At 41.5% G+C, this 25,110-nt stretch overlaps 3 protein-coding genes across 4 annotated transcripts; 1 reads left to right on the top strand and 2 right to left on the bottom strand.

Annotated features, from left to right (window-relative positions):
* Nucleotides 1-270: 270 nt before the first annotated feature.
* On the bottom strand, nucleotides 271-8,423 carry cmtm3 (CKLF-like MARVEL transmembrane domain containing 3). The gene is made up of 5 exons (XM_072671242.1): nucleotides 8,093-8,423; nucleotides 5,518-5,673; nucleotides 5,217-5,312; nucleotides 4,534-4,648; nucleotides 271-2,880 (listed from the first exon to the last, which is right to left on the bottom strand). The coding sequence occupies exons 1-5, from the start codon at nucleotides 8,210-8,212 to the stop codon at nucleotides 2,852-2,854; spliced, it is 516 nt and encodes a 171-aa protein (XP_072527343.1). The 5' UTR covers nucleotides 8,213-8,423; the 3' UTR covers nucleotides 271-2,851.
* A 2,272-nt stretch (nucleotides 8,424-10,695) lies between these two features.
* Nucleotides 10,696-14,990, bottom strand: LOC140548007 (chemokine-like factor). Its single transcript, XM_072671350.1, has 4 exons — nucleotides 14,901-14,990; nucleotides 13,732-13,887; nucleotides 12,458-12,553; nucleotides 10,696-11,787 (listed from the first exon to the last, which is right to left on the bottom strand). Exons 1-4 carry the CDS (start codon nucleotides 14,985-14,987, stop codon nucleotides 11,692-11,694), a joined length of 435 nt encoding a protein of 144 aa, XP_072527451.1. The 5' UTR covers nucleotides 14,988-14,990; the 3' UTR covers nucleotides 10,696-11,691.
* Nucleotides 14,991-16,682: 1,692 nt separating this feature from the next.
* tk2 (thymidine kinase 2) lies at nucleotides 16,683-24,145 on the top strand. 2 transcript variants are annotated; one of them, XM_072671348.1, is made up of 10 exons: nucleotides 16,683-16,886; nucleotides 17,697-17,734; nucleotides 18,409-18,483; nucleotides 18,594-18,647; nucleotides 19,000-19,089; nucleotides 20,061-20,134; nucleotides 20,631-20,719; nucleotides 21,916-21,995; nucleotides 22,433-22,513; nucleotides 23,035-24,145. In XM_072671348.1, the coding sequence occupies exons 1-10, from the start codon at nucleotides 16,751-16,753 to the stop codon at nucleotides 23,119-23,121; spliced, it is 804 nt and encodes a 267-aa protein (XP_072527449.1). In that variant the 5' UTR covers nucleotides 16,683-16,750; the 3' UTR covers nucleotides 23,122-24,145. The 2 variants fall into 2 exon arrangements, with proteins under 2 accessions (XP_072527449.1, XP_072527450.1); XM_072671349.1 differs by having other exon boundaries at nucleotides 16,800-16,886; nucleotides 17,636-17,734.
* The last annotated feature ends 965 nt before the right edge of the window (nucleotides 24,146-25,110 follow it).

The following is a 25,110-nucleotide window of genomic DNA, read 5'->3' as shown; positions in this document are numbered from 1 at the left end:
AAAACCACCTAACACCCCATAGCAAAAATTACTACATTAACACTAAAGCAACCACATAAATTAGGGACTCCTTGGCCGCTTGGACCCCACCTTGAGAGCAATGGGATTAAATGGTATTTTGCTTTGTTCATAAACCCACACTAATATAAGTGGAGCTCTGGGGGATATCGTAGGATGTTGGCCCTTTCAGATGTCTGTAATTGTATTTTTGACGTCAACAAGCAGGATTCCAAAGCTGAGAAATGTAATGAAACATTAATGTCCATAAACCAGAGTGAGAAACAGGTTTATTGTAATAAAGGTAAAGTGTACAGTTACAGGGGTGAGGTGTAACTGCAGTAAGTGGTCAAAGACAACCATTAAAGCTTTTTCGTGCTTCTCTGAAACACCAGCGTGGGTCATAGGCAGAAAGAAGACATGCTGCACTCATGTGGACAAGAATACAATCCTTTACTACAGAGCCTACAGGACCCTCCACTGCTGACCACGTTCAGCAGGGTTACACCACAGCTCAGGGGCTTCCTGTGACCGTTTGCAGCATATAGGCAACAGGTGAAGGTGATATACTGCTGCGTGAAAGCTTCCTAAATGTAGCAAATAAAACTAATATTTCTCATTAGAAGAAAGCTGTGAGAATAGAATTCTTTAATTATTATTACTGTTCCACAAAAACCTCGTATCTCCAAAATGGCAGTTTTACAGGAGTAGGAATACAAACCTTCTTAACCTTCAATGGAAGTCAGATTTTATTCTTTTCATTCATTTTGGAGCATTTCTATTGGTCCGTTCATTATGAAATTCTGATACTTTATGAAGAAAAGAGAGAAACAACAAAAAATGGAGATACAAGGTGATCCAGAAACCAGATACACTTATCAGCCAAAACATTAAAACCACAAAGTAAAGATGATCTGGTTCCAGGGGCTCCTGTCTAGGTGTGGATCTATCAGGCAGTGATGGAACAGTCAGTTGGCCAAGACTCTCATTGATGCTCATGGAGGCTCCGCCCACCTTAAAACTTTCAGGACTTCGGAGCTGTTATGGAGTCCATGCCTGGGGTCAGAGCTGTTGGCAGCACAAAGGGGCCCTATGCAATATTCCGCAGGTGGTTTTAATGTTATGGCTGATTGGTGCAATCTCATAATGAGAAATATATATCAACTAGATTTAATGAATTCATTCACTCAGATATTATTTGCAGCAAAGGCATTACAAAACAGTGCTAACACACACACACACACACACGTGAACTTATGGCAGCTGGACAGATGGATGAGACCAGCCACCCTCCTGTCAGCATGTAAATTCATGTAAACTATATTTTTTGGTGCAAAAAATTTAAATCACCTCTCTGACGGTCAGTTACTGAAATCACTCCAAAACCACACCCACCAACGTACCCAAAACAACAACACCCAAACACACACACACATAAACACTCAGATGGTCATCACAGGTATAAAAATGCAGTTTAAAACACACCGTCATGTAAAAAGGTTAGGACACCCCATGAAAACATTTGTGTTTTTGAGTATATTTAAATGTCTGGAGATCTGCTCTTCATGTTTGGACACCCTGTGCTCTAATAGCTGTTATCCTATACTGATCTACAGTCTCTCACATCAATTGGGAGAAGGTGTTTCCCACTCCTCCATGCAGAGATCTCTCAGCTGTGTGATGTTTCAGCTTTAGCTTTTACACAGATTTTCTCGCATTGTCTTCAAACTTCCTCTGATATAATTGTGGATTCTGTGTTGGAAAGCTCTCCAGACCCTACTGCAGAACAGCAGTCCCAAACCAGGACATCTCCACCTCCATGATATGGGTTCTTGTGCTCAAATGCTGTGTCTGGTTTACACCAAACATGTTCTCTGTTACTGTGTCCAAATAATTCTACTTTGGATTCATCTGTCCAAAGCTCATTGTTCCAGATGTCCTGGTCTGGTCTAGGTGTTCTCTTCCTCCTTGCTCTCCTCCCATTAAAATCAAACCTGTCTGCTCTCTTTCTGATGATAGAAGCTGTACTTTACCTTCAGCTGAGGTGAGAGCTACCGGTAGGTCCTGTGATGAGATATTAAACATTTTAGGACTGTTGGGCTCTTCTTTACTCGTCTTGTGTTTCTGCTGTTGGGCTGTTGGGATGGTCTGATCTGGTCATGTTGGTCAGCTCTTATAAATGATTTAGTGGACAGTGGAACAGCAGCTGATCTCTAACTGTTCTGAGATCTGTTTAAACCCCTTCCCAGACTCCTCTGCATCTCCACCCTTCTTTCTGAAGGCCTCAGAGAGCTCTCTGGATCTGACCATGGTGATCTTCTTCACCCCTCACTTCAACCATTAAGATCAGACCAGACTAAACGTCTGAGTTTAATCAGACTCCAGACTCCTCCAGAATAATCCTCTCCAACCATGTTCTGATCATCTGCATCTGATCTTCTGCTCCCGACTCTGATTCTACACTTTTGAAGGAGTGATGAAAGTGGGTGGTGAACTTTTTCTTCAAAGGACAAATGTATTAATTAATTTTTTTCAGTTGTGAGTGTTTAGTTAGTTTACCTCCATCTCACAAGACCAAAAGTCCAGATATATAAATACATAATATATAAAAACACAAAGCTTTTCATGGGGTGTCCTAACTTTTTCACATGCCTTTAGCTCCACCCTATAAGGCACAACAGTAGAGACTTAAATGTTAGTTTGGAAGGTTTTGGAAAACACTGTTCTTTGGTTAATGAATAGATACAGAAGAGCCTGAATACAGTCCTGCGCGGGTTGGTTCTCCCTCAGGCCCTGTAGTTTTCCTTCAGGCACTTTAGTGGTCACTCATCACTGGTCTTCAGTGGCTGCAGCTTCAGTCCGAGTCTGAATCTGAGTCTGCGTCTGAGAACGAGAACATCTCTCAGCACTTTCTGCACAATCAAATCCACATTCAGTAGTGCATGCATTCTATTGTCTAGTGTGTGCACATATATATATATATAGTATATATATATATATTATATTGTATTTAGTAAATACACAGTGTTTATGTGCTAATTTCATAGACGTATGTTCATACAGCACTAGGCTGCCTTGCTCTCAGCCTCTCAGTGACTTTCAGTTTCTATTTTAATGTTGCTGACATCCGCAGTACTGCTGACAAACTGCTGACTGACAGAGTCTAACCATGATTACTCATTTCAGTTTCCACTGAAGAGCTTAAAACAGACAACACATGCTTCAGAACACAGAGCAGCTGGAGTTCAATCCATTTCCTGCAGCCTGAACCACAGTATGCTCCTGACCCACCATCACATCTACAGTACGCTCCTGACCCACCATCACATCTACAGTACACTCCTGACCCACCATCACATCTACAGTACACTCCTGACTGACCCACCATCGCATCTCCAGTACACTTCTGACCCACCATCACATCTACAGTACACTCCTGACTGACCCACCATCACATCTACATTACACTCCTGACCCACCATCACATCTACAGTACACTCCTGACCCATCATCACATCTACATTACACTCATGACCCACCATCACATCTACAGTACACTCCTGACCCACAATCACATCTACAGTACACTCCTGACCCACCATCACATCTACAGTACACTTCTGACCCACCATCACATCTACAGTACGCTCCTGACTGACCCACCATCACATCTACAGTACACTCCTGCCCTCCATCACATCTACAGTACACTCCTGACCCACTATCACATCTACAGTACACTCCTGACCCACCATCACATCTACAGTACACTCCTGACTGACCCACCATCACATCTACAGTACACTCCTACTGACCCACCATCACATCTACAGTACACTTCTGACCCACCATCACATCTACAGTACACTCCTGACCCACCTAGGTCCAGAACAGCTGCTACTGTCAGTGTATATGGAAGAGAGGTGCTCACTGTTTACTTTGTGGTCTTAGTTACAGTATCAGTGTGTGAAACTAACTCCACCATGTTTGGAAGCTGTACTTTAGCCTGGCTAGCTCTCACTGTGCTCTGAAGATTGATCTGCTCTATTACGCCACCTACAGGAAATTCCGATAATACAGGAGTGAATTCTGGGCTTTCTACCCATCACACACACTCAGCATGAACACACACACTGGTATGGTGCAGAAAGAGTCTTTAGTGGGAATCTGGAGAAATATCTGTCTGATTGGTGGGAAAACTGGTAGACAGTGTTGCTATGGGAACACAAGAAGATGACCAGAAGCAATTTAACTACAGAAAACATCTTGGTTCTCTGTCGTCCAGCAGAAGATTTAAACAGCTGGCTAAGGAAGACCTTGTTGACCAGTTTAAAGGCCTGCTTGTTTATTCTACTCAGTTAGAGCTGCTGTTATCGTGATCTACACTCCACAACTCCTCACTTTCCCCTCTCCACACACAGCTCAGATTCCTCTGGGAATTAAAGGATGTAAATGATTAGAGGGGGAAGCTTGATGAACCTGCAGTGACTGTGGGAGAGAAGGAGATGAGAGGGGAAATGACAGGATGTGAATTACCTCGTGTGTTCTGAGGCTCGTTGTTGGCGCCGCCCCCCTTAAGGAAGTCTGCCAGCTCATTAAAGATGAAATAGAAATCCAGCGCAAAAACAATGGTGGCGATGAAGCCGAACACCTGCGGGAGAGAGTGAGCCTTCAGACATACCTCCAACCGAATAAGCAGTGATAAATATAATGCTAACTTTTCTGGAATTAACCCCCCCTTAAAAACTTGTTATAATTGGTGTACAGTAGAGAGGTCCTGATCCAGGTTTTGATCCACATTCTTAATGCTCAGTATCAACTGATGCCAATCTGATCAGATCTGATCTTTGTCTTATAAACCAGCCTGGAGCTAAACTGCTGTAGGCTGAATGGGTGGGGCTAAACTACTGTAGGCTGAATGGGTGGGGCTAAACTGCTGTAGGCGGAATGGGTGGGGCTAAACTACTGTAGGCTGAATGGGTGAGGCTTAACTACTGTAGGCTGAATGGGTGAGGCTTAACTACTGTAGGGTGAATGGGTGGGGCTAAACTGCTGTAGGCTGAATGGGTGGGGCTAAACTACTGTAGGCGGAATGGGTGAGGCTTAACTACTGTAGGCGGAATGGGTGGGGCTAAACTGCTGTAGGCTGAATGGGTGGGGCTAATCTGCTGTGGGATGAATAGGTGGTTATATGCTGGTTATGAATAAGGCTTATTTACTCCTGCAGCTTTGGAGGATCCATCCCCATACTTAGACACCGCCATTATGGAGATGATGAAGAAGACGATGGAGGCGCTGACACAGCGCAAAAAGTCCTTGAAGAAGAAGAAAAACTGTGATTACAAACATTTGCAGTCATAATATTTTAAGCTGTAGCTAATAATAATGATTTATTATTTAATTAAATAAGTAATTTTATTATTTATGTAATTGTTAATTCATAAATAAATAAACAAAAATATAAATCACACTCAGCACTTTTAATAAAATGTTTAAAGAAGGTCAGCGCAGTCATCTTACCATGAGAGGCCAGTGGAAGCCTTTGAATCGCTGGTTGAATTTGGTGGAGTAAGCGAAGAAGAGGAAGAGTGCACTGAGGAAGAAGACGAGAGGAGCCGTGACGAAAGCAACCGCCGCCGAAGCACAGAAACACACAAAGCAGATGAAGGATGAGGCCTGGACAGAGAAAACAACGTTAGAAGGTGGATAAGCTCCCCCAGTCAGAGCTGTTCTACAGTGGAGGCTCTAGATAAGCTCCCCCAGTCAGAGCTGTTCTACAGTGGAGGTTCTAGATAAGCTCCCCCAGTCAGAGCTGTTCTACAGTGGAGGTGAAGGGAAGCAGACATTTCTCCACTATTTTACCTTCATCATCATCATCATCATCATCATTCCATATAAAACTCAGAAGACTCGTGTAGCTGCACTGGTGGGTTTGGATAGGAGATAAATTATGGGCTGTAGCTGTGTTGTAGTCATGGCAACCAACTCTTGGTTCCATTCACCTCCACTGTACAGAGATCAGAGTGGGTCAGTTTCTCTACAGTGAAGCTCAGATTCACACCGAACCCCCGACTCTGACTAAACTCTTCTCACAGACTGAGTTAAGCAATGAATTATGAGTAATTGTTGGAGTTCTCCTTTATTAGTGTATAGCTGTTAATTCTGGACTGTGTTATAATGAGCATTTAATCATTTAAGTTTGATGTGCATGATAACCTGTATTTGAGAAGAGTTTCGGATTATATGAAGTTAGTATTTATCTGGACATTAAAGTCTTAAATGCTGTAAAATGTGCTAAAATGCTAAATATAGGCCTGTGTGAGAGCCAGTCAGCAGCTCAGAGAGAAACTCACTCAATTCTCTGATCACAAGACCACAACTCAGCACTACCCCTAAGACCTGTGTTACTTCCCAGCTCAACGCATACAGTATATAACAGTATAATAGTGTACCACAACCCACAGAGTCATATCACAATATTATGAACACTCTGTAGTTCTATAATTTCTATAATCTGTCTCTCTGTACACTTTGTCAGCCTCCTTTCAGCCTGTTCCTCAGTGCTCAGGAGTGGATCAGACTGCAGTGCTGCTGGACTGAGAATAGTCCACCAACCAGAAATGTGAAGCCAGCTGCGTCCTGTAAGCACTGATGAAGGACTAGAGGATGACCAACACTAACTCTGCTCTATACAGAGCTTCTGTCTCTGACTTTACCTTCATCTACAGCCAGGACCAGCCAGGTAGGAGTGTCTATCAGAGAGTGGACAGTGAGGGGACAGACAGACTCCAGCAGCACTGCTGTGTCTGATCCACTGGTACCACCAGCCCAACACACACTAACTCACACTCACCACCACCACCACGTCAGTCAGCGTCACTGCAGTGCTGAGAATGTAGACCCACCACCCAAAAATACTACCTACCTGCTCTGTGGTGGTCAGTCCTGTGGGGTCCTGAGATCCTGGACTTACAGAACTACACAGTGCTCCTGTATGCTAGAGCTGATATTATGGGCCAAACCAAGGGTGGTCATAATATTCATAATATTTTTTAATGTACATAAACAAATAAAATATCTACCAAGACATTTCTGCACATTTAATACACAGCTTCTGTTTATTTATGTCATTTAATATATCAGAAAGTAATAAAATGTGAAGAGTACAAATATTATGGTGCATTTACACATTTTATGTTAATATTGTGTAATTGTTTTATTGCATTAATGCTTATTTATGTTTATTCTAAAATTATATAGTGCCTTTATTTCTATATATTTCATTCTGTATGTTTTATATTCATGTTTTTATTTTATTATTTATATATATATATATATATGTAAAGTATATATAATTCTACATATACTTCATACTATAAAAGTAGATAAGATAGTTTATATGGTAATAATATAACAAGTGATGCAAAAAGTGATGCATTAACAAGCTATTTACAATTCAATCAATAATTAATTTTGATAATATCATCAAAAAACGCTTTGATCTGCTCTGTTGTGTATAAATAGGACATGCTGGCTGGGTTCAGATAGTCCTAGAAGTCAGATATCACTGCTGTATATATATTTATAAAGTTTATTATATATAATTATGATGATTTGACCTGACAATCCTACATTTTCCACAACAACTGACCACTTTCCTACTACGTGGAGAGCAGCGTTTCCTGGCTGAACCCCAGCAGAGGGAGAGGAGTGGGAGTGTGACCCAGATTGAAAGCAGATGACTCCGCTTCCTTCATTCATTCCTTTCCCTCGTTCACGACACAGTTTTGGAAGATACGAGGTTTCTGAGACACGATAAGAAGGTTAAAATATATGATAGTAGCTTGATTCGCCTTTTTAGGGGGGTTAGACACTCCTAACACCCGCAGGATAAACTTTCCTCTATGTTGACGCACTGAACTGGGGGAACTCTCCGTTCCACCTTAAATGGTGCAGCAGTTCCATTCTGGCGCCTCAGGCGCCAGAATGGAACTGCTGCACCATTTAAGGTGGAACGGAGAGTTCGAAAAAGAAGGCAACTTAAGCCTCGTAGAAAAATGGCAGAGTAAAGCTAAAGCTAAAAACACAAACTCACCACTTCTCCGAGCAGTAACTGTCCTTTCCTAGCGGAGATGAAGTCTTTATTTAGCAGTAGAGAAAAAACAGATGGATTTGGGGGGTCTCCTCGTCGATCTGGATCCTCCATGTCCCCCATTGCAGCGAAAATAGCGTCCCAACCCTAAAACCAGTGCTCTGTCCGGCTAGAGTCAGTACTGCATGTATGTGTGTGTGTGTGTGTGTGTGTGTGAGCACTCTTCTGGTTGCAATGTCTGTCTGAGTGTGTGTGTGTGAGAGTGTGTGTATATGAGTGTGTGTGTATGGGTGTGTGTATGAGTGTGTGTATGAGTGTGTGTGTGAGTGTGTGTATATGAGTGTGTGTGTGTGAGTGTGTATATGAGTGTGTGTATGAGTGTGTTTGTGTATATGAGTGTGTGTGTGTGTGTGTGTATATGAGTGTGTGTATATGAGTGTGTGTGTGAGTGTGTGTATATGAGTGTCTGTGTGTGTGAGTGTGTGTATATGAGTGTGTGTATATGAGTGTGTGAGTGTGTGTATATGAGTGTGTGTGTGTGTGAGTGTGTGTATATGAGTGTGTGTGTGTGTGTGTGAGCTGATGTGCAGCACTAGAAACGGAAACTCACAGAGAGGACGGAAACACAGCACTACTATGGCTAACATCTGTATTTCTGCTCAAAACAGAAGATACCAAAGCTCTCCATCCATACATCCATCTACCCTCCTTCTATTATTCATTATCTGGTAACCATAGTAACATTTCCAATGTGTTTGATTTATATAGCACTTATAGCAGTGATGAAAAAGTAAAATAATTAACAGAAAATAATATATAATTTTATATAAGCCCATAAAATGTACAAGAATACATAATGTGTTCTACAAACAGCACAACAATAAAAATAAGTCTACGCTGCTTCTATAGGCCTGATAATTAAGGTCTCAGAACCAGGCCACCGGTGATGCTCCCCTGATGTCCAACAGTATCCATCATCAAACGCCTCTCTCCAAATTAGCACAATATAAACTTTTCATGAATTCAAATACTAGATCAAATAAAATAAAATGACTTATCTGCGTAGCGTTATCTAAAGGATCTGCCATTGGAGTTCCTCAGGGTTCAATGCTAGGCCCCCTGTTATTCCATTTATACATTAAAGATCTATTACTGTCATTTAGTTGCTTAGAGGTTACTAAGCATCCACGTTTTTACATCTATTCATTTCACATTACAAAAGAAAAGTGCAGCTGTAACTCATCACCAACATAGTAGTGAAAGGCCACGTCATATCTGCGAATAATCCCAATGCGAAAAAAGGTATGGAGAAAATAAGTAAGGCCCTAAAACTGACCCCTGGGGAATCCAAACTCAGAACTGTTGTGGAAGAGAACTGGTTGACTATATTGACTGAAAACGTTCTATCACAAACCAGTTCAATGCCACACCCTTTATAGATATATTATATTTTTAGATATAGTCATTAATCTGGTGGCGAAATTCAGGTTTACACATTTGTACCAGAAAAAGAAAGTAAAAGGCCACATTTGTCTTATATTTAAATTTTTTTCTCATGCGATGGAGGTTTAAGATGTCAAAAACAGTCAAATCATCTTTTTACGTAACCATTTCCCATACTTTCTGTTTTTCAGTTAGGTGAGTTTGTTATTTTAATATATGCATGTAAATAAGCTCTGTTCTCATTGGCTGCCTTGTTTTGTGCCTCATTCATATCATCATTCAGATCTGAAATACGTCGTTTCAGCTGTTTTGAAACTTTACAAATTGATTAATGAAGTAAAATAAAGTGAGTGTAATTTCCGTGATATGGGATATTAACAGATTGGTATAACAAACAGGAATATTACAGTAAAAACAATAGTATACATTGTTAAAGATGAATTATACAGTGCTGTAGAAATCACAGGCTTATCATAAATGATATTCAAATGAAGTCACCACTAATCCTGCAAGGTCTCGCTGATCGCTGATCCTGGTTTAAACAAGCACAAAATATTACAGCATAAAAACTGCAGATCAGACCTGTTTACATGACCTGATATAAACCGGTGACGGGGTCACGGGTGTCCGATGTTCTCAGCTCACAACCTCAGGACCTAAAGCGCCTGATCCAAACGTCTCGGTGTTCCAGACACTACAGGACACCTTCAGAGGTCTATGTGGAGACCATGCCTCGACAATAGGGGCATACTCAGTATTAGGCATGTGGTATTAATGTTATGGCTGATGGGTGTATGCAACTGTAATCACTTTAATGTGATGATTTGGCCAAGAACAATTCCCCAGCCTGGGTCTTTAGCTTTAGCTTTAGCACTGGAAGTACGAGGCGAATCTAGCTAACAAGTCTTAGAATCTTACACCAAATCTTGGTTAGAGACGTGGGCTTGAGACCGGCAGGTCACCGGTTCGAATCTTACCGGCAGGTAAGAACTGGGGGTGGGGGGAGTGAAGGCTGTCACCTCCCTCAATCCATGGCTGAAGTGCCCGTGAGCAAGGCACCTAACCCCCAACTGCTGGAGGCCCCTTCCTGGGCGCTGGAGTTGGCTGCCCACTGCTTCGGGTGTGTGTGAGCTCACTGTCCAAAGTACACCAGTGTGTGAGTGTTTAGTACCAATGACGCAAACACCTTGCACCTTTATTATGTAGAAGCTACAGTAACATTAATGGCTGCCACACCACTGTTACACTGTTCTCTACACACTTGGACTAAAGCTGAAAACAGAAGCAGCCGGAACTGGGTTTGTACTTAGGTTCATGTTCTAGATAACAGACAGTCATACAGTGTCAGAAACCACATAATCAAGTCTATTAGAGGTCACTGAACACCTCCACACGGTTTGAGGAGAGTGTGTGATGGTGTAGACAGGCCGTTGATAACGGGCTCCATGATAATTGTTTAATCTAAGCTCTCATTACTTGTTAATTAAATAAAATTAAATGTAATGAAACTAAAGAGGTTCAGACATGGCGGCGACACTTGGATTAATAGAAGGAACTGAATTTGGCCAGACTTTCTTTTTGAACTAAAACTAGGGTCACCAACTTTCAGAAATGAAAATAAGGGACGTTCACCATGGCTCCCCTGGGCCCTGACCACCACGGCTCCTCAGGGCCCTGACCTTTAACATTTAAATAAAATATATTTACATATTAAAGAATAAATGTTTTCTCTTAACTAATGTATTTATTTATTTATTAACCATTATCCCATTAGTATGATTGTTCTTTAAATGGCCGTATATAATATTTATATTGGCTAATACTACTGAATATTAAATAAATGATCATTCATTCCACTTTAAAAACTCAACATCCTAAACAATCAATCAAACCACAACAGTCTACTAAAATAACATTTGCCCATTTTACAATTTGCCTTGTAATCATCTTCACTGACGCTGTCCAGCCAAGGATGTGCCTCTTCCCCCTCACGTCTGTGCATGAATATATACAATATATACATGAATAGAAATACAGAATAAAATTGGATCAGTACGGGACGCAACATCTGAGAACCAAATAAAGGACGATTCTGTACGGGACGGGCGGTGACCCTAACTCAACCGGTCACTGAAGGTCAGACGAGCTCCTGTAGCTTCTCAGGACGCTGCTGCTCTCTGCTGATTGAAGGTGATTTTCTTGAAGAGGTAATATCCATCCACACACCACAACACCACAGCCACCAAACTCATAATCTGCACAAAAACAAAGGCCTACAGCTGTGAGTACACACACTCCCCACCAACCCCGTCACACCCTGCTCTAGCTTAGCCTGAGCAATTTATCATGGGGCTCACTGACAGCATCAGGCTTCAGCTAATACATAAATACCTGCACTGCATTAAAGGTCCAGAGAGAAAGTTACTAGTAAAAGTCAAAACTAAGTAAAAAAGGTCTTTTATGATGGAGAGGCCTTGTAGCTCGACATAGCACATTTTATTAGCACTATGTAGCATAGTTAGCATCTGAGATGATTGGATGATTAGTACTGATTAGTCCTGATTAGTCCAGCTCATCCCAAAGGTCCCGGATGGAGCTCCCACTCCGAGCCCACGCCTGGCTTTAGGAACTGTGACCCGAGGGTCATGTGCTGACGACTGCTCCAGTGCTCCTCATTCTATTAGTTCATTTTTTACATGGAGATTAATATTCAAGCTGTTAGGGCACCTTAATGGGGCTGTCCAGATACTTGTCCAGGTGTAATTAGCCTGGAAAATGTCGTCATATAGAGTATTTAGCAGCTAGCTTTATCCTCCAGTGACTGCACGGGTAGGTCGAGAGGCAGCTAGGCGGTAGTGAACAGTAGTCCGGGCACATATTTAACAGAGCCTGTAGCCCAGGCATTTACATGTGTTGCTGACTCACCCCTCCGGCTAAAGTCCCCTTCACTGTGTGAGTCGCCATAGCGATGATGCTGATTATACCTATGAAGGCCGCAGCGAAGAACGAGTTGAACACATCCTGAAGACAAAAAGCTATATTAATGAATAATTCTAATGTTCACCACCTCAAACACAACCCTGCAGCAGTGCCAGAGCCTTAGTTAAGGCCGTTTGTATTTGGACAGTAAGCTTTTATTTATACTACATTAGAATACATGCAAATAAACATGAACACAATAGTAATTAATATTAAGAGTAATTTTATTAATAGTAAAATTTACACTGAATTAACCAGCTCAGACTTAAACACTCAGTCAGAGTGGAGGTTTGGGGGATTTGAGGGGTTTGGTGTGAAACGCTCGGTTCTAGATAAACTCCCCCAGTCAGAGCTGTTCTACAGTGGAGGTTCTAGATAACCTCCCCCAGTCAGAGCTGTTCTACAGTGGAGGTTCTAGATAAGCTCCCCCAGTCAGAGCTGGAGTTCTACAGTGAAGGTGAAAGGAAGCAGACGTCTGAAGCTCTACTAAAAGCTCCTCACAGAAAGTTCTTCACCTAATGGTGATGAAGACGCTGCCTGATGCCTGAGACACGGTTCTACCAGAGTTCTGAGAAGAGTTCGGCTCTAGAACCTGCTTTTAGAACCAGATCATTAAAATGGTGGAGGGATACATGCTGCAGGGTGTAGTGCGGCTACAGAAAGTAGTCCCTAAAGAGAACTGCATTAGTTCAGATTCTCTATTCACTATTTTACCTTCATCATCATCATCATCATCATCATCATCATTCCATATAAAACTCAGAAGACTCGTGTAGCTGCACTGGTGGGTTTGGATAGGAGATCAGTTATGGGCTGTATCTGTGTTGTTGTCATGGTTTAGGTCTAAGCTGAATATACAAAACAGTCCCTAAAGAAAATGTACTTTTTAAAATTCCCCTTTAAACCTCTCCTAGATTAACCCTTGATTATTACACAGTGTTTGTAATTCCATGCACACTTCGTTACAGTGTTTTAGCTTATCTGTATTCATGTTTATAAGAGTGAACACCACTGTTTTAATGTGAAAAATATGAACAGAGTATATTACTATATATTTTAATTATATGAGTTTTTACGTGGGTATTCAGTGTTAATACTAACTCACTTACTGACACAGATAACCAGGTTTAAACCGTTTAAACCATAATACATGTGTACAGCATTGTGTGTGTGTGTGTGTGTGTGTGTGTGTGTGTGTGTGTGTGAGATGTTTAACATACGATGAGTGGCCAAAAGAAGAAAGAGAAGGTTTTGTGGAGCTTCAGCAGGTAGAGCAGAAATAGAGCAAGGGTGACGAGGAACTCCACCCCTGTGGCTGCGATGTATGGTGGCCTGGAAGCCACCGCAAAACACACAAACGCCACAAAAAGCACCACCTGATCAGGAAATGGAGAGAAGAAGAGGTTTTCAGTTCAGACCTGCAGAGAAACAGGAGCGTTCACATGTGCTCTTAGTTCAGCCAGCAGGAGCTCATTAACACTGTTCACTATTAGTAATTAGTATTTTTGTAAATTGTACATTTCTGTACCAGTGGAGGTGAATGGAAACAGACATCAGTCGCCATGACTACAGATACACAGAACACAGATACAGCCCATAATTGATCTCCTATCCAAACCCACCAGTGCAGCTTCTCGAGTCTTCTGAGTTTTATATGGAATGAAGATGATGATGATGATGAAGGTAAAATAGTGAATAGAGAATCTGAACTAATGCAGTTCTCTTTAGGGACTACTTTCTGTAGCCGCACTACACCCTGCAGCATGTATCCCTCCACCATTTTAATGATCTGGTTCTAAAAGCAGGTTCTAGAGCCGAACTCTTCTCAGAACTCTGGTAGAACAGTGTCTCAGGCATCAGGCAGCGTCTTCATCACCATTAGGTGAAGAACTTTCTGTGAGGAGCTTTTATTAGAGCTTCAGACGTCTGCTTCCCTTCACCTCCACTGTAGAACCACAGCTCTGACTGGGGGAGCTTATCTAGAACCTCCACTGTAGAACTCCAGCTCTAACTGGAGGAGCTTATCTAGAACCTCCACTGTAGAACAGCTCCATTTAAAAATAATCAAATAAATACACACACACACACACACACATATATATATATAAATAAATAAATATATAAACCCTAATTAAACTTCAGTTTCCGCCTCTTTAAGATCAGAAGTAAATATTGTTACACAGGGAGATCTTCATGAGCTGATCTGTGGACACAGGTCAGTTCTCCTCACTGATCCGTTTGAACATCTCTTCAGAGAGCAGGGATCTCCAGTTCTGCTCATTTGTCCGGCTGGTGTAACACAGTCTGGGTGCTGCGCTGCGCTGATCCGAGCTCTCTCCTCGTCTGGGCCGGAAAACAAAACCCTGTAAAATAACAACAGTTTTCTTACCAGTTCTGCTATCTTCAGCAAACCTCTTTTGGACTTCAGGAAGGCCAGATCGACCTCCACGGCCCGGGTGGATTGCTTGTCTGCCATTATCTCTGACACACACACACACACACACACACACACACACACACACACACACACACACACAATGCACTTCCTGACTGAAAGTTCCTCTTAGCCCCAGGAAACCCACTCGGTGTGCAATTCTAAAACCAAAGCTTCTCTAAACACAGTTAAAAGATGAAGACCGAGACTTTTTATGGATATCTTTGAGAAATGGCTTTCTTCTTGCCACTCTTGCATAAAGGCCAGATTTGTGCAGTGTACGACTGGTTGTTGTCCTGTGGACAGAGTCTCCCACCTCAGCTGTAGATCTGCAGTTCATCCAGAGTGATCATGGTCCTCTTGGCTGCATCTCTGATCAGTCTTCTCCTTGTTTGAGCTGAAAGTTTACAGTTTTCTCGCTTAGAGAAGGGTCAGCCATGCTACAGCGCCCCCTGGACCAGAGAGGTTAATGGCCTTGCTCAAGGACCCAACAGTGGCAGCTTAGTCACAGCCCTGTGGTTAATAACCCAGAGATCTAACCAAGGGGTTCCTCACCCTGGTCCTGGAGGACCCCCTGCCCCACACATTTTAGTGTTTACTCAGCTCCCAACACACCAGGTCCAGATAATCAGCTAATTAACAAATAAAAATAAGTGATTTCATATTTATTTAAAATGTTTAGTAATATTAGTGGTAATACAGAATTCCTCGTCATTGTCTAGACGACATAAATGGCAAGATGAGCAATGAGGTAATAATATATGTAGGACCCCCAAACAAACACAGCGTACCACCATTTACCAATTTGTACCAACTATTTATACAATACTCAATACATATTACACATTACACATTACACATTATTAATAAAGTACTTTATAAACTGCACATTAAAATGATTTAAACAGGCAATTTACTCAGGAACATGCCCCATTAATATTATAACTAACATTATTGTTAATAACAATATTAATAATGTTAACTAGTCATATTATTAGGCACGCTAAATTAAGTGTTTCACTGACCGATCAGTCTGATCATTAAAGTGATGAAGCTGCTGGTTTTGACCCCTGAATGCTCCTCCTCACTATATTATAGATATGATTAAAACCAGTGTTCTCATATTTAATGTTTCAGTGTCCCTCTGACCACAGGCACAGATCTACAGGATTGACTGTATTAATGCTAGCTTGTTTATTTTACTAATTCTAACTTGTTTACTTTATTAAGTCTTAATTCTAACTTTCTGAAATGTATTCACCCAGTCTATACACATTTTTTTTACTTACATTTTTGAGAATTTCCCCACTGTGGGACTAATAAAGGATTATCTTATCTTATTTACTATTTTGAAGAAACGGCAATTTATTATAAATTAATTTTATAATTAAATATAATTAATTTTATAATTAAAGTTCATATATATATATTAATTTTGTAATTAAAGTATTTTGCAGTTTCTTCAGAACCACCATCTACAGCTCCTTCAGCCTTTAGACCTTTCAGTTCAATTAATTATCTGGTTATTTTACAGTCTTTCCCTTTCAAGCTTTAATTAGTATTATTGTATACTAAAATGTATAAATGATGTTCTGCAGGTTTATAGCTGGACCCTCAGGGGCAGGGCAGTGCAGCAGGGGATGGGAGCTCACAGAGCTGCTGGGCTTTTGAGGCTGCGGCTCCTTTAAGACTCCGGCTGTGACGTAAGAGAAACGCGGAAGCGCTCGATCACGTGCTTCCCTTTAACTGCGGCGTCGCGGAGCTGCAGAGATGAAGGAGAGAGGCGGAGGAAGACGACGGTGAAGATGAAGGCGATCAGCGCTCTGGTAAACACAGTCAGTCGGACAGCTCTACCCGTTTACTCCCGGAGTCTGGAACACGGGCGCGTTAACCCGGCAGAGCTGCGGAGAGCCCTGTCTGACCACAGGACCGCTCTGACCGGTGAGAGAGGAGGACCACACACACACACACACTGAGACACACACTGAGACACACTGAGACACACACTGAGACACACACTGAGACACACACTGAGACACACTGAGACACACACTGAGACACACACTGAGACACACACTGAGACACACTGAGACACACACACACTGAGACACACACACACACACTGAGACACACTGAGACACACACTGAGACACACACTGAGACACACACTGAGACACACACTGAGACACACTGAGACACACACTGAGACACACACTGAGACACACACACACTGAGACACACACACACACACTGAGACACACACACACACACACACACACTGAGACACACTGAGACACACACACACTGAGACACACACACACACACTGAGACACACTGAGACACACACTGAGACACACACTGAGACACACACTGAGACACACACTGAGACACACACTGAGACACACACACACTGAGACACACACACACACACTGAGACACACACACACACACACACACACACACACTGAGACACACACACACTGAGACACACTGTGTGTGTGTGTGTGTGTGTGTGTGTGTGTGTGTGTGTGTGTGTGTGTGTGTAATCTGCATGCTCATTGACTCACCGGCCTCTCTTCCCTCCTCCCTCCTGTATTGGTCGAGCTCCTGCTCCTCTTGCTGACTGATCAGTCTGATCATTAGGTGCTTGCTGCTGCTGGTTTTGACCCCAGTCTCTGCTCCCACTGTAGAGCACTGACTGAGACGCTGGCTGAGTGAACGCTCCTCTCATTATGTTGTCTCCTTCTCAAGGAAAACTCGTCCGAAACGGCGAGGAGAGGAAATCAGTGGTGAGTATTAGTTATAATGAGCCAGTCACGATATTATAGATATGATTAAAACCAGTGTTGTTTTAGTGTCCCTCTGGCCACAGGCACAGATCTACAGAACTGGCTTCATTAATGCTAACCTGTTTATTTTACTAATTCTAACTTGTTTACTTTATTAATTGCAAATACTAATGCTAACTTTATTAATGCTTTAACTTGTTTACCTAATTCTTAATTCTAATTTTGTGAAATGTGTTCATGTAGTTTATACAAATGTTCTTAACTTACAATATTTAATTAATATATATATATATATATATATATATATATATATATATATGTGTGTGTGTGTGTGTGTGTGTGTGTGTGTGTGTATATATATATATATATATATATATATATATATATGTGTATATATGTGTGTGTGTGTGTGTGTGTGTGTGTGTGTGTGTATATATATATATATATGTGTGTATATATGTGTGTGTGTGTGTGTGTGTGTGTGTATATATATATATATGTGTATATATGTGTGTGTGTGTGTGTGTGTGTGTGTGTGTGTGTGTATATATATATATATAAACTTAAACTTATTGAGTGTTACTGATGGTGGCATGACTCCACAGTCTCCAGAAATGGTGGTGTGTGTAAAAAGAGAAACGGTCAGAATTCGGTGTGTGTTGTTGTGTTTGCAGATTTGCATAGAGGGGAACATCGCAAGCGGCAAGACGACATGTCTGGAGTACTTTAGCAAAACCAGCAACATTGAGGTGCCATTAAAGTGTGTGTGTGTGTGTGTGTGTGTGTGTGTGTGTGTCTCTGATGTGTTATGGAGTGTCTTGCTGTCAAACTGAAGGCCACCTGTTCTGGACTCTTGCAGGTTCTGACGGAGCCGGTCTCCAAGTGGAGAAACGTGCAGGGACACAATCCACTGGTGAGGTTCTGCTCTGATGATGTTAATAACTTGGGTTCTCTTGATTGTGTATTTGTGGGCATGTGTGGGTGATGCAGTTATTCATATCTCACCTGGGCTTACTCACCCTGGCCACTTTCTTGGAAACTCCTCCCATGTAGCTCCACCTTGCTGGTGTACAGTTAGAGTAGCTCATCTGTTGATGTACATTGTTAGACATCCACTAGACCTTCATCCCTTTTACTGGTCAGTGACTGGAGGCACAAGGTAGAGGCTTCTAATAAAGTGGCCAGTGAAGGTGTTGTACTCTGCATATTTGGGAAAGCAGGTGTTTATATGTTTATATGATATTTTTTCTACTGTATCTCTGAAGGCTTTGATGTATCAGGACCCAGAGAGATGGGGACTCACCCTGCAGACATACGTACAGCTGACCATGCTGGACAGACACCTGTCAACAATAGTAAGGCTAATTTACATCAGTGCAGTTTTGAACTGTAAACACTGTGTCCAAATGTTTGTGGACCTTACTAATTAATGTTGTGTAGTAGTGCACACTACTAGTCCCTGTAGAGAAGTACTGCCAATAGAATAGGACTCTCTGGAGCAGATTAACATGAACCTATCAGCACCATGCTGCCTAATAATGCCAGGTGTGGGCTAGAGGGGTATAAAGCCCCCCAGCATTAAGGAGCAGTGGAAGAACTGTGTTCTCTGGAATGATGGTGGTGGAGGAGCTCCATCCAGTACTTTTGAATGGGATGAGTCTAGGATGACGTGAGGTGGTGATCATCATGACCTCACTAACACTCTTATCGCAGAATACAATCATATCCTCACAGCAATGCTCCTCCAAAATCTAGTAGAAAATAGACAGTAGAGACAGTTACTCCTACAAAAGCAGGACCAGCTCACTTTTTTTTAATACCCTTGATTTCAGAAAACAGGTGTCCCAATACTTTTGTCCATATAGTGTACCAAAATGAGTCTGAAGTGAACTAGGGCCCAGTTCAGTGAGGGTGTGATCAACATGACTATACATTATTGTATTGTATTGTAATAGGAGTGATCTTGTTATCACATGTTTATTAAGGTGTTTATAAACTACAAACAATATCTAGCTAATAGGGCTGTGTATTTGTCAAGAACCTGGAGATTTGATATCTGTCACGGTACAGGAGTTATGATCCAGTATATAGTGATAAATTGCGATACTGTAAACAATATATATATTGATATGTTGGGATTATTTTAACTGTCCTAGTCTAAAACCACCATTATCTTCACAAAATCTGAGTAAAAGACCAGACGCCCAGACGGCGATATTATCTTACAGCCCTAATAGAAAACATCGAAAACCTGACTGTAGCAACTAAATAAACTGTGTAGCTGATTGGTCGACTCAGTTAAATTTTGTTTTGTGTTTCTCTCCAGGTGGCGCCGGTGAGAATGATGGAAAGATCCATCTACAGCGCGAAGTACATATTTGTGGAAAATCTTTATAAAAGGTACTGAACCTCAGAATTGATGCCATTGGGTGACTCTCAGAAGTCTGGAGGGCATTTTCTGAATTTTTGCATATTTTCCTAAATTTGCCTTTAAAGACACATGTATGTAAGATAATACACAAATTATCCAAAAATAATCATAAAACTGTTCAGATCAATCTCAGCTTTCTCTATAATCAGACCTCATGTGACCTGAAGAGATACTCCGACCCTAAAGTTAAAAAACTGAAGTCAGATTTTAGAATTTCTTCACATTTCCTGTGAAAACATCCCTTTACTCATGTGGATGAACTGTGCTGGTGGTTGAAATGGATTTAGCAGAGTCGTATCTTCACTAGAGCAGTGGAATGTCTGAATACAGTAATTTAATACTGTAATTTAAACAAGTAATTATCACAGAGGTATTAATAAAACATTGAGAAACATCAGATTTAATGCAGATCCGATGTCCATATGTTTTATGTTAAGTGGGACTGTGGCTGTGTTTTCTTGACAGTGGGAAGATGCCTGAGGTGGATTTCGCAGTTTTGTCAGAGTGGTTCGAGTGGATTACCAAGAACATCGACATTCCTGTGGATCTTATTGGTGAGGTTAATCAAAGCAAACCACCTCACTAAACAAAGAGCAGCTGATTAGCTGGTAATGAAGGGGGGGCGTCGTTCTTTTTATATTCTGACATCATGAAACAGCCCAGTAGTGAGTCATGGTTTACTGGCAGTTATGCTAATGTTAAGGTTTGGGTGTTCCCGTCCAAATGTCATGCGTTGTAGATGAAAATGAAGTCACATCCTCTACAGCAGCAGTGGGGAACTCCAGTCTGGTAGAACCAGATTCCTACACAGTAAACACACCTGAGTGAACTCGCAGTTCAGTATCAGGGTTATTGGTTTGGTCAGCGCAGAGAAATCCGCTAACTGAGCTCTCAGAACACTATACTGTAGGTCATTATACAAATAGTCATACATTGCCCCAATACAGCGTCCCAATACTTCTGTCCACCTGCTCATTCATTGTTTCTTCTGAAGTCAAGAGTATTAAAGACTTTCTCCTGCTTCTGTTGGAGTAACTGTCTCTACTGTCCAGAGAAGAAGACTTTCTACTAGATTTTGGAGGAGCAGCATTGCTGTGAGGATTTGATTGCATTCAGCAACAAGAGTGTTAGTGAGATCAGGATGTTACCCCACCTCATCATCCTCAATTCATCCCATCCCAAAAGTACTGGATGGAGCTCCTCCACCATCATTCCAGAGAACACAGCTCCTCCACTGCTCCACAGCTCCTCAATGCTGGGGGGCTTTATACCCCTCTAGCCCACGCCTGGCATTATCAGGCAGCATGGAGCCAATAGGGTCATGATGTTGATCTGCTCCAGAGAGTCCTATTCTATTGGCAGTACTTCTTCTCTACAGGGACTAGACAAGCTGTGTGTGCATTTGCACATCTGTGTCAGCAGTGGGTGGTATTTAAAGTAACCGAATGCATTCATTAGGAGGGGTGTCCACAAACATTTGGACATATGGTGTACTTCTATAATTAAATTTATTTGCTAATGCGCAGCTTCGTACTCCTGAGCTTGAGGACTAGGGCAGTGGTGTGTAACTGGGAGGAAGGCTGAGGGAGAGCTGATCGCTGCTGCAGCTGCAGTTTATTTGCATGTATTTCCATGCTGTGTGAGCAGCACGCTGGTTTATGGGGGTTATTACTGTGTTCTGTGGAAATATGGAGATGTTGAGGAAGGTGGAGGTTGGCTGTAATACTTGTTTCGCTCTTTGCGGCTCCAGTTTACCTGCAGACGTCTCCTCAGATGTGCTACGAGCGTATGAAGCAGCGCAGCCGAGAGGAGGAGAAAGTTGTTCCCATGGTGAGACCGGTACAGCAGGAAGTACAGCTGTGAAGCAGCAATGAATCAGTGCAGTGTTCTTCCTGCTCTAGACTGTCTGTAGTCCTGCAGGAGAGAGCCAGTCTATTAATTACAGTCTAAATGATAGAGAACACACATTATTATTATTATTATTATTACTATTTATTTATTTTTCTTTTAATTATATTTTATACATTTTATTACTGTTATCTGTCTACCTTGTCTGCCTGTCCATCTTATCTGTCTATTTGTCTGTTGTCCGTCTGTGTCTGTCTATTTATCTGTCTGTCTCTATCTGTCTCTCTCTGTCTCTGTCTTATGTCATTCTTATTTTTTGTTCTTATTTTAATTACTTAATTGATATTGTTTTATTATTATTATTATTATTATTGTTGTTGTTGTTATTGTTATTATTCATTTTCTTTGTTTCTCTTTAGGAATATCTGGAGTCTATCCATAATCTATATGAGGACTGGCTGATAAACCAGACGTCGTTTAAAGTTCCTGCTCCAGTGCTTGTGAGTTATACAGGCTTTATTAATACTAACATTAATTCATTCATAATTCAGTACAGTTCTGGTAGTTACACTATGAAGCTCTCAGCCGCCAATTTGCATCTCTTCCATTATTTCTATAAACAACAGTAGTTATCAGACCTGCTCTAGTGACTGGATCACCTGCCGGGCCTTGAGTTTTTACTGAACTTGGAAAATCTGCTGTTAGCTGCAGAGCACCGGTGAGCTGGGGTTTACTACAGGAGTCCCTAAAACTCTGATACACTCGTACCAGCACCTGTTGTAAATGCTCAGCTACACTGAAAATGAGGGTTACCTGCAGAGTATTTCTGAGTGAAAATAAAGGTTCATTGACTGATTGATTGATTGATTGATTATGGTGAGTTTAGCTGTGCTTTAAAGAAAGGCAGCTGGTTTAACTACAGTCTTTGCTGACATGGAGCATCAGCATGGTCTTACACAAAGCATCAAACATGAACACTGATTACGGGAAATTATTTTTATTAATAAAATTGTGTTTTCAGGTCATCCCAGCTGATCACGACCTCCAGAAGATGCTTCATCAGTATGAGGAGAACAGAGAGAGGATTTTAACAGCACGGCGAGCGTGAACCCAGATAGGGAGGATAAACGTCTGAGAGGGAGCAGAAAGTTTACCCACCTGCCATCAGCATCCGTTCTCCCTCATCTCACTGTTTCCATGTTTAAATACTGAAGCATCTGCTGCATCTTCACAGCTTCACCACTCCTCCAGCTCGCCTCCTTTTAGCTCAGGGCTGGTTTGTTAATTATCCAAACTTCACCCACTACTGTGTTCTTCATTAGCTTCTGTTTGGAGGTTGGACAAGCCTACGCTGCACAGGTATTACAGAAGCTGGGAAAGATCCCATTCAATGTTAATGAGGAGGCGGAGCTACAGTCCATCACAAGTCCTACATTTTAGATTAGGTATTGAGAAATAGTGACTGTCTCTCATTACAGTCAAATTTAGCAGCTTTCTGAGAAGCTTGACCAACCTAGCAACAGTTGTTATGACGGTGCACATTTGTGGGCGGAGCCTGGGTAGGTGTGTGAGCTGATGATTTGGGTCCGGTGTGTTGGGAGCTTGTTGAGCTGGTGTTTATATGGTGCTGATGTTTTTATTTATATTGTAGTTCTAATTACAGATTTCTAGTCTTGTAACTGATTTCTAAATGTAACACATGGCCAGCAGTTAATGCTGACGGGAATACGACACATGATTAATGTATTTGCCATGTTTGGCTATTGTTTTGGGGGGTTTCAGACCAAAGATTGCTACTTGGACCATGTTCATCTCACTGTATGGGTGCAGCTGTTAGTCTGGATAGAACATCATTCCACAGCTTATTGTAGTATTTTCTCTTATTTCTTATGGTGTATCAGGTCTGCACACAGTGTTGACTAATGTGAACAGCGAACCGTAAACAAGCCATTAAAGACCAGTTTGAAAGTTGTATTTTATTTTATTAGTTTGAGTGTAAAAAGGAACAGTTTGCATTCAAAATGGCACTTGTGATTTGAGGACTAGGAGGACCATCGCTAATAAGCACCATTTCTCCATCGAGTGTTTTGTACAGTTCCTTATTGATTTTAATAAACAGCTGAAAACATGAATACTTTTATATTTCTCTATGTTTAAATACAATTTACATTTTTGCTTTACATAATACTCTATGAAAGACAAAAAAAAAAAATTCATACTTGGACATTTTTACATAAACTCAATCCTTCAGAGGAGCTTGACAGTGTGGGAGTGCAAATATTGCTTTTATCAAGTAAGGCACAGAAGCAGAAACCCTTCAGAACAGTCTACTACTACACAGAACCTTCCTACACCTGAGAAACAAGACCGAAAAGTCTAGAAAAACAAAAAGTTAAGGGGCCCGAGTGGTCCAGACAAAGGCACGGTCACCATGATCAGAGGGTCGCTGGTTCGAATCTCAGTCATGCTGCTAGCCATCAGCAGCCGAGGCCCAGAGAGAGCACAACTGGCCTTACTCTCTCCAGGGTGGGTAGATAGCGCTCTCCCCACATCACCTCACTGTGGTGCTGGCCATCAATAGTGTCAGGGGCATTACATGCAATTGTGTGTGTGTGTGTGTGGGGGGGGGGGAAGTTAAAAGGCTAAAAATAAAAGCAGCAACAAAAAAGGTCATTAAAGGTTCTTCTAGTTTCTGTGTATAATCAGTTTGCTCATAACTGCGATGCAGAATTCAGTAGAATCAGTAGTACTCTTTTTTTAATGATTCAATTAATAAACCAGTATTATCATAAAAAACAAGCAATTAAAAATAATACTTGACTGATGCCGTTTTAACAAAAGTATTTCAGTATTAGTTTGGGGGGGAGGGGGAGCCTAATTGGTGTCTGAACTTTCCTTTTTAGTTTTACACTGGAGCTACGAGGCTAATGTAGCCAACAAATAATAAAAGCTAATAGCTAATATTAGCACTGTGTTTTACTTCAATTTGTTAAAATAACAAGTCCCATTTTGTTGTTATGTTTGCCACATCCAGAAACACTAAAACTGTATTTCTGATCATGCTGGCACGTTGTCCACTGAGGAGAAAATATCTTGT

Source organism: Salminus brasiliensis, chromosome 25 (assembly GCF_030463535.1).
Source record: "Salminus brasiliensis chromosome 25, fSalBra1.hap2, whole genome shotgun sequence".
In the NCBI taxonomy this organism is placed as follows: domain Eukaryota; kingdom Metazoa; phylum Chordata; class Actinopteri; order Characiformes; family Bryconidae; genus Salminus; species Salminus brasiliensis.
The sequence above is the reverse complement of the archived record's forward strand: the minus strand, read 5'-3'. Positions and strand labels throughout refer to the sequence as shown.

Excerpts from the sequence above, each read along its gene's own strand:
- tk2 (XM_072671348.1), top strand. The coding sequence starts at position 16,751 with ATGAAGGCGATCAGCGCTCTGGTAAACACAGTCAGTCGGACAGCTCTA. Across the intron at positions 19,090-20,060 it reads ACAGACACCTGTCAACAATA|GTGGCGCCGGTGAGAATGAT; the intron begins GTAAGGCTAATT and ends GTTTCTCTCCAG. Across the intron at positions 22,514-23,034 it reads AAGTTCCTGCTCCAGTGCTT|GTCATCCCAGCTGATCACGA; the intron begins GTGAGTTATACA and ends TTGTGTTTTCAG.
- LOC140548007 (XM_072671350.1), bottom strand. The coding sequence starts at position 14,987 with ATGGCAGACAAGCAATCCACCCGGGCCGTGGAGGTCGATCTGGCCTTC. Across the intron at positions 12,554-13,731 it reads TCTTCTTTTGGCCACTCATC|GATGTGTTCAACTCGTTCTT; the intron begins GTATGTTAAACA and ends TTTTGTCTTCAG. Across the intron at positions 11,788-12,457 it reads AGGGGACTTTAGCCGGAGGG|ATTATGAGTTTGGTGGCTGT; the intron begins GTGAGTCAGCAA and ends GTTTTTGTGCAG.
- cmtm3 (XM_072671242.1), bottom strand. The coding sequence starts at position 8,212 with ATGGGGGACATGGAGGATCCAGATCGACGAGGAGACCCCCCAAATCCA. Across the intron at positions 5,674-8,092 it reads AGTTACTGCTCGGAGAAGTG|GCCTCATCCTTCATCTGCTT; the intron begins GTGAGTTTGTGT and ends TTCTCTGTCCAG. Across the intron at positions 2,881-4,533 it reads CGAGCCTCAGAACACACGAG|ACGCAGACTCAGATTCAGAC; the intron begins GTAATTCACATC and ends TCTCGTTCTCAG.